This window comes from Pristiophorus japonicus, chromosome 4 (assembly GCF_044704955.1).
Source record: "Pristiophorus japonicus isolate sPriJap1 chromosome 4, sPriJap1.hap1, whole genome shotgun sequence".
In the NCBI taxonomy this organism is placed as follows: Eukaryota; Metazoa; Chordata; class Chondrichthyes; family Pristiophoridae; genus Pristiophorus; species Pristiophorus japonicus.
Window position 1 is genome coordinate 82,017,553 of NC_091980.1, and position 8,980 is coordinate 82,026,532.

An 8,980-nucleotide genomic window follows, 5' to 3' on the forward strand; every position below is an offset into this window, starting at 1 on the left:
ACATTTGCCGAAAAGAACACCCAGGAGATCACCCAGCATCATTTTCACCACCTCGCACACATCTCACCCACAATATCGCTCGCACAAAAAAACGCCCGGAAAAAGTGGAACGAATCGGAACTACTCACAGCGTTATGGACGCCATGTTCTAAATCTCATGTCTCATCCTTTAAAAGACTGCTCTGTTTCAACCTTGCGGGAGTTCGGATGTACTCTGGAGGTATTTGGAGGTGATGTGAACATCTCAACATCTTTATCATACTGTGAACGATTGGAATTTAATAGGTGCCTTCATCGTGACATTCATTCTTTGTGACCAATCGGTGGAAACCAGATAGCTAGTGCAATAGGGCTAGTCCTTTCTCACTCTCTCTTGATGACCAATTAAATGCTGCAGACTCGAGATGGCAGAAGGTACACTCCACAGCATCATGTGCCCAATGTAAGATGTGTCAGACTGATGGGAGGAACAGACGTTGCATCCCCCGCAAGTACAGGGAGAAGCAGTCTTACCTCAACTTTCCTGACACCACCAGCCTTTGGAGTCTGCGCTTCCATAAAAAGATTATAACTGAGGTATGCCAGCTCATAAGGGAAGATCTGCAGCCTGCCAGCACCATCAGTACTGCACTGTCTTCGAAGTCAAAGTCACCGCGGCACTGTCGTGCTATGCGTCGGGTTCTTTTCTGGCCTTAGCTGGTGACACTTGCGGTCTGTCTAAGCATGCCACACATTGCTGCATTGGACAGATCACTGAAGCCCTGTAAGCACGAAGGATGGACTTTATCAGCTTCCCCATGACCAGGGAGGCTCAGACTGAGAGGGCTTTAGGATTCTCCAGAATTGCAAACTTCCCCAAGGTGCAGGGAGCAATAGACTTTACGCACATCGTGATGCAGGCACCTTTTCAGGATGCAGAGGTTTTCAGGAACCGCAAGAGATTTCACTCCCAGAATGTGCAACTCGTTGTCAATCACCAGCAAATTATTATGGCAGTGAATGCTAAATTTCTGGGTAGCATCCATGATGCTCACATCCTGCATGAGAGCATTGTATCTGACTTGTTTAACAATCAGCCACAAGATCAATGCTAGATGCTTGGTGACAAAGAATATGTCCTCTCCACCTGGCTGATGATCCCTCTGCGTGACACCCACACCGAAGCCGAGAGGCGATACCATGAGAGCCACAGAGCCACTCGCAATATCACAGAGAAAACCATTGGAGTGCTTAAGCAGTGCTTTAGATGCCAAGACCACTCAGGAAGCGAGCTCCAATACCACCCTGAGCAAGTAGCTCAATTCATGGTGGTGTGCCCCATGCTGCACAACTTGGCTATCAGGAGAGGACAAGAATTGCCTGAAGAGTCTGATGGTCTACCTCATCAGAGAGAGGAAGAGGAGGACAAGGAGGTGGATGCTGACATCGGGCCAGAGAATTAGGCTGACGCTGAAGCCATGCCCCAGCCCCCCCTATAGACCACATGAAAGGGCCATGGTGGCATGATATTTGCAAGACTCTTACATCAGGAGCTCATCAATGAGTGCTTTGCCTGAAAGAACATTGGTGGTATTTACAAAGCTGACACACTGCTGGGTGTGCAGGTCATACATCAATGGTGGATATCATCTTGGTGACAGTTAAAGTTTCAGTTGATTGAAGTTAAATGTAATTATACCCTTTGATGTTAAGGAATCACCAGCATGTAACAGTGCAGCTATCTGAGCCAATGTGCAACAAGGTTTTGTTAAATAGAAAACACTTAAACCAAACATTTGTCTGAAATCATAAGTCCTTTTGTAAAAACCAATCCTTCCCCCTCTCCCCCCCCATTTCTCCATTTCTCTTCCCCACCTCTACCCCTTCCCCTTCCCCTCCTGACTCCAAGCCAACTGGCCGAGGAGCTCCTCAGGTGATGCTTCATTGAGGGTGGGGGGGGGGCGGCGGGATGACCGCCGAACCGCTGCTTGGATGGATACGGGAGAGGACAGTCCCGAGGTGGGAACGTGCTCTGAGCCAGAAGCAAGATGTTGGTCCTGGCTCTGATATGTCATTGGCAATAGGGGTGCGGCACCTTAGGGTGCAGTGCCATGCTCTGGGAACACTGGGAGCCCTCTGCCAACAGTGTTCATGGCTACCAGCTCCAGGACCTCCTCCATCCCTTCCATGTTATATATTATTTGTTGGACAAAAGCTCTGTGCCAACTATGTTCTTGGTGCTTAGTAGGTTTTTGCTGCTGGTGAATCACCCTCGTGCTTCCCACAACAGCCAAACAAGCACACACCACAGCCATACACGCTTTCAGTCCTTCTCAGCTCCCTCTCTCGCTGTCTCCTCTTCTGCACATGTCATGATGACCCTTGACCTCCTGAATCGTGGGAATCGAGCATTGCCATGCTGTTGCTAAAGGCGGCGACACTTTACAGCAGAAGATCAGAGAGATTTAACGCTACCACCCATTTCATATTGCTCATGGTAATGCCCAATTTCAAAAATGGAGACTCGGGGCTTTGAAAATGGGTGAGAAGCTGGCAATCTGAAAACCCATTTTTACCGCCCGTGCCGGAAATAACACCCATTTTTGGGCGATCTGCACAAAAGTGTAAAATCTAGCCCTAAGTTTTTGCTGTCGATGTTTTTGTCGAATCTTACAGTAGCCATTCGCAATGAGTGAGCCAGAATATGAGATTGATTGTACAATTTTCATGATGCACAATTCATTTATGCAAATAGTTTATTTTTCTTCAGAGAAAATGGGCATAATACCACAATAACCACTAAAAATGCATGTCATATAAGTTTGTTCTGGGATTTATATTTTTAATACATTGCAAAAACAGATTGAGATTAAAATTCCCAAATCCTATTTCATTTGCGGTTTCTAAAACAGTTCATTGGAAAATAATGAAATTGTTCCATTTTACATTTAGCAATTAAAAAAAAATAATTATTCATAACTTCATGTATTTTGAGAGCGTCAATAATAGGAAAGTCATTCCAAATAATTCAGGCAATAACATTCCTGCAGTTAGATTTCTGTGACACAAATGTAATTTTTTTGTTGGAAATTAATTATTTTTAAAACTATTTTTTTAAATCCTAATATGACACTTTGGGAACTATTTGCAAAGTGTTGGAAATTCAGTTACTTTGAACATCTTTCTGATTGCATCTGTGCACACTTACACCAGATGTCAATGGGGAATGCCATCATTCGGCACTCCAAAAAACATGATTTGCCAAAGAATGATAAGCTGTGGTAAAGAATGGAAAATAGCAGCCAGGACTAAACAAAGCTTCTTCAAAATGGAAGCTTTCATATTTTTATCAAAATACAAAGGACTATAAACAGTTGTTGGAAACTAAGTTTGCCAACAAGAGAGGACAATCCAAATTAGAAGGGGAAATGGTTTCCACTGGCAGGTGGATCGATAACCACAGGATGCAGGTTTAAGATAATTGGCAAAATAACTAGAGGGAGATAAGTATGTTATGATCTTGAATGAGCTGCCTGAAAGGTTGATGGATGTAGATTCAATAGTAACTTTCAAAAGGAAATTGGATAAATATTTGAAAAGGGAAAGAATTGCTGGGCTATGGAGAAATTGCAGGGGAGCGGGACTAATTAGTTAGCTCTTTCAAAGAGCCGGCACAAGCACGATGGATCAAATGGTCTCCTTCTGTGCTGTAAGAATCTATGATCCTATTAAAAAAAAATCCATCACTGTGAAAATGGTCAGTCAATATTCAGGAAGTGCATAGGCTGCAGAGCATTGAGGCAAATGAATAAATTTGGAAACTGAAACTTAATGGCATCAAAATTCCTTAGGGTTCCTGCAGTGCTCCCAGCTAACTCCTATGGAGCACATTGGAAAATGTCAGGTACCTGGTTGATCTGCGTCTCCACTGTTCCCAGGATCTTTTGGGCAGCCTTGTACAAGGCCAATAACATTGGGAGTGGAGACTTCCTACACTGGGAGTCTCTACTTCCTGGGCTCAGTCAGGACTGCAAGCTGGTACACCATGTGAGACCAGGCAAACGGTCAGGACCCCGAAAGGCTGGACAATTTTTTTTAAATTGGGGATTGGCCCCTTTACACAGGAGAATGAGGGAAGGCACCATGAGGCTTAGGGGAGCGGGAACCTGGTGCACAGATGCTGGGATAAGTGTGCAGAATTCTGTTCTCTCAGCAGCTAATTTATTTTTGCAGTATCTGCTCTGTGATATCAAGAAGATGTTATGAAACATTTTTAGGAGATTTTACCCCAGAATTATTCTGCCATTTTTGTGTCAATGTGCACCCAAAATTGATTTGCAACAATGTGAAAGTGGCAGCATAATTACACCCTAAGTATGAGCAACAGGCTTCCCTCTCTCAAGGTACTAGCAATCTCTCAGGATAAAGAGATGAAGAATTTTCCTGAATCTTATACTCCATGTTTGTTAATAGTTGGAAAAGGAGAGAGAAGAGATAATCCAACTGAAGTGCATGTAATAAATTTAATTCTGATTTTTAAAAAAATAACATCAAGGGCTGGATTTTCTGGTCCTCTGCGCTCTGGGTTTCATCCCGAACGGCGTGAAAGGCGTTGGTGAGGTCTCCAGCAGCCGGCCACGATCCGCCTGTCAGGTTTTGCGGCAGTGCTGAGCAGCACTGCTGGGAGGAACTGCATCATGTGTGCAACGCCTCTGGTTGCGACACCAGCGCGAGTTTTAAGTCTTGTCTGTTCGGACGTGTGCCTGGGAAATCAGAGCGGTCCAGCCATGCCGGCGGTGGAGAGGAAGATAAAGTACTACAAAAGTAAGTACGAGTGTTTTTTGTTTAATGTTTTGTGTTGCGGTGGCGTGGGCAATGTGTTAGGAAAGTTTTTGTAGTATTTTTAGGTGTCCCCCCCACCTCCACCAGGCCTCTCTCGGAGCGCTCATAGCCCGGCTATTTAGCCTGGGAGTTTCCCATGCTTGTGCCACGAGAGGTATACAATGCCTCCCTTAGCACTGCGCCCCCCTGATCCAGGGCCCAGATGCATGTGGCAGCGTGGCCCAGCAGTCTAAGGGGCTGGGTTTAGGCTCCAATGTGTTCGAATCAAACCGCTGTCGTAGTTTGCTTTATGCGGAGCAGGCTCGAGGGGCCAAATGGCCTACTCCTGCTCCTATTTCTTATGTTCTATGCCCAAACTTACATACTAAAGAGCAAACTATTCCCGGCTGCTAACGGTCCCACCCCGCCGCCATTATCTCCCCGAAAACAGAAAAGTCGCAAATGTTTACCCATAGCTTTGTGTGTCTGGATTCCATCGATGTTGTTGAAAATTAAAATGGCTACTCACAGACAATGGGGCCAAAGAGCTACTGAGGGAGGGCCCATCCCAGTGTAAATTTTATTTATTTATTAGTTCATGGGATGTGGGTGTCGCTGGCAAGGCCAGCATTTATTGCACATCCCTAAGTGTGCTTGACAAAGTGGGGAGTCGTTGCAGTCCGTGTGCTGATCCTTCTTTGTAGCAGTTTGGTATGACTGTGTGGCTTGCTCGGCCAATTCAGAGGGCAGTTAAGAATTAACCAATTTGCTGTGAGTCTGGAGTCACATATAGGCCAGACCAGGGAAGGCCAGCAGATTTCCTTCCTGAAAGGACATTAGTGAACCAGATGGGTTTTTATGACAATCTGGTAGTTTCATGATGGTCACCATTACTGGTAATAGCTTTTCTTTTCAAGATTTATTTAATTAAATTCACTAGCTGGGATTTGAACTCTTATCTCCAGAACATTAGTCCAGGCTTCTAGATTACTGGTCCAGTAACATAACCACTATGCTACCATTCCCAATATGCCCATTAGGAACTTCTTCTGCTGACACCAGAGAGAACCTCCCAGAATCAGGGCACGCTTAAGAATGGGTAGGTCTATTTTACATGGCATTGGTGGATGTCTGCACCACTGGGAGTGTATCTTGAACATTCGCCTGCCCCCAGAGTCTGTACAATGCAGTGGACTGTGCCTATTCGGTGGACTGGGGAATGTTGACTCCCCATTTGCCCTAAAAGTGAAGCGTGTCCATACTGCCCACTTTGTAAGCAGGGGAGTGTGTTTTAATTTTAATTTTAAATTACACTTTTTCTACAGTGCTTTTGATTACAATCCCTGTCTGAACTCCCTGGTAGGTTCTGCTTATGCTGCTTGGCAACCTTGAACACCTGGTCCTCTGTCATTGAATTACAGTATGCAGACGATGCTTGCGTCTGCGCACACTTGGAGGCCGAACTCCAAACCATCGTCAACACCTTCACCGAAGTGTACGAGAGCATGGGCCTTACACTAAACATCTGTAAGACAAAGGTCCTCTACCAACCTGCCCCTGCCACACAGTTCTGCCCCCCGATTACCAAAATCCACGACAAGACATTGAACAACGTGAACCATTTTCCATACCTCGGGAGCCTACTGTGAACAAGAGCAGACATTGATGACGAAGTCCAACACCGCCTTCAGTGGTCTACAGAGCAGTAGTGATACCCGCCCTCCTATATGCTTCAGAGACATGGACTATGTACAGCAGGCACCTCAAAGCACTGGAGAAGTACCACCAATGCTGCCTCCGCAAAATCCTGCAAATCCACTGGCAGGATAGGCGCACCAATGTCGGTGTTCTCGTTCAGGCCAACATCCCCAGCATCGAAGCATTGACCACGCTCAATCTGCTCCGATGGACGGGCCATATCGTCTGCATGCCCGATACAAGACTCCCAAAACAAGCGTTCTACTCGGAGCTCCAACATGGCAAGCGAGCTTCAGGTGGGTAGAGGAAATACTTCAAGGAGACTCTCAAAGACTCCTTGCAACAGTGCAACGTCCCCACCGACACCTGGGAATTCCTGGTCCAAGACCGCTCACAGTGGAGGAGAAATATCCGGGTAGGCGCCAAACACATCGAGTCTCTTCTTCGGGAGCAAGTGGAGACCAAGCGCAAACAGCGGAAGGAGCACACGACAAGCCAAGCACCCACCCACCCGTCCCTTCAACCACCATCTGCCCCACCTGTGACAGAGACTATGGGTCCTGCATCGGACTCATCAGTCACCTGAGAACTCAATGTTAGTGTGGAAGCAAATCATCCTTGACTCCAAGGGATTGCCTAAGAAGAAGACGACACTGGTTCCAGCAAATATACTGCCAGTGATGTGGCCAGGGACCGAGGAACGCCCAGCATTGGGAGCCTCCACTCCCACTCTCACCCCTTCTTAAGCTGCTGGCTGTGTAAGTGGTGGGCAGAGGCTCCCTCTTTCCAAAGTCCACAGAATCCCCAAAGTTAGGCTGACCCTGGTGTAGCCAGGTAATTCCAACCAGAGTTGCGGCAGCAGCTGTCCAGAAGGTCAAGGACTTTTAGCCCCAATTGTGTGACTATAGTGATATGACTGGATTGGGAAGTAGTTCAGGTAGTTTCTTTGTGATGACATTTGCTATACTTAAAATGCTAATGAAAAACAGCAAAATGTCAGACATTCATCAGATGCTCCAAGTTCGCTGCCATTACATTTGCAACATAATTTCAATTGAGACACCTATAGCTATTAATCCAAGAAGAATGATAGTTTAATCTGAGAAATAATACAAGAGCCTGCACTATTGTCCTTTTGATAACTTGCTGTACTATCTTCAAGGGAACTAAATGTAGAAAACATGAGAAACATTCAGTATTCAGCAGTTCTGGCAAAATGGCTGATCCATGCTTGAGTGCGTAGAACTATGTGAATGTGTGGACCTCACCTATTCCATCAGTAGTACTTCAACCTGAGAGAACCACCTGACAATTGTAATCTGTTTAGCAAGGGTAAGAGATGGCCCATCTATTTCATCCCAATGAACCGTTCCATTTCCAGAAATTGGAAGAAAAACTGGAAGAAGTTTTGCTCAACAGAAAAGGATAGATTAACTCCTGGTGGACTGTCTCTAAATCTTTAATCTAGCTTTGTTTTACATGCCTGATAACCTTTATACTGTAAATTAACTAATTGTAAGTAGATTTGATCAGTAAGTTTATCCTGTGTGAGGGGAATTTAGCATTTGAGATTCATTGTCTTCCAGATTGATACAAGACATAGAAGGGCCTTTTATAAATTCTAGTGCGGCATCTTCACTAAATACGGTTATTTTTAGCTCGGGTCAATTCAGTCTAAGATTTACAATGCCTCATCATAATGGTTTAGGTAGCTGGTGTAACCAATGTAACAGAAAAAGGCCCAACCATAACAATCAGACTGCTGCACTCACACATAATCTATTTGGATTTGCATTTCAAGTATTCCAATTAATACATTTCCCGAGATATTATCTGTGTACTACATCATCTTAATCTTGTTTGGAAAAAAATAAAGCTACAAATTTATTCATGCGACCTATTCTTTTTTTAATGGTAGTCTGAAATCCCTGAATGATACAGGAATCCTGGACATAAATCAAGAGAGTGGGATCAGTGACTAAAGTAAATGGGAATAATCAAGGCGGAAAACATTAAATTAGTAGGAGAGGCTGCGATGTGACTGACTGAGACGGAGAGTGCAATCTATGATTTTTCTAAATGATTTCATACCACCTTGAAGCAAATGGATTATGACAAATTTGTAAAAAAAACTTTTAAACAGGATCAGGCTGAATATATTATGCCATTAGCACGTTATATTATATATCTATACAGGGGTCAACATATTCCTCAGGAAAAGCATTAATTGGCATAATTTAAATCTCAATCTAAATGGATTGTGTGGGTGTATAGAAAACTACTGCTATAGAAACACAAAAGCTTTTGATGAATATATTCAGTGAATAAACTTTACAAAAAATCAGCTTTTTAAACTCAACAAGAATTGCATTATAAGTGTCTTCTAACAAAGGCAGAGTTTATCATGTTCCCTTCATTTGCTTGTGGATGGATTATGTAACTTTTCAAAAGAATTTGTCAGAATAATTTGCAGCTACTGAAA

At 44.3% G+C, this 8,980-nt stretch overlaps 1 protein-coding gene across 1 annotated transcript; it reads left to right on the plus strand.

Moving 5' to 3' along the window:
* Positions 1 to 447: 447 nt before the first annotated feature.
* On the plus strand, positions 448 to 8,725 carry LOC139262463 (uncharacterized). The gene is made up of 3 exons (XM_070877649.1): positions 448 to 576; positions 4,589 to 4,803; positions 6,164 to 8,725. Exons 1-3 carry the CDS (start codon positions 448 to 450, stop codon positions 6,447 to 6,449), a joined length of 630 nt encoding a protein of 209 aa, XP_070733750.1. The 3' UTR covers positions 6,450 to 8,725.
* The last annotated feature ends 255 nt before the right edge of the window (positions 8,726 to 8,980 follow it).

Coding starts and splice junctions, on each gene's coding strand:
- LOC139262463 (XM_070877649.1), top strand. CDS start 448: ATGTGTCAGACTGATGGGAGGAACAGACGTTGCATCCCCCGCAAGTAC. Junction 577..4,588: donor ATAAAAAGATTATAACTGAG/GTATGCCAGCTC, acceptor ACGGCGTGAAAG/GCGTTGGTGAGGTCTCCAGC. Junction 4,804..6,163: donor GAAGATAAAGTACTACAAAA/GTAAGTACGAGT, acceptor ACTCCCTGGTAG/GTTCTGCTTATGCTGCTTGG.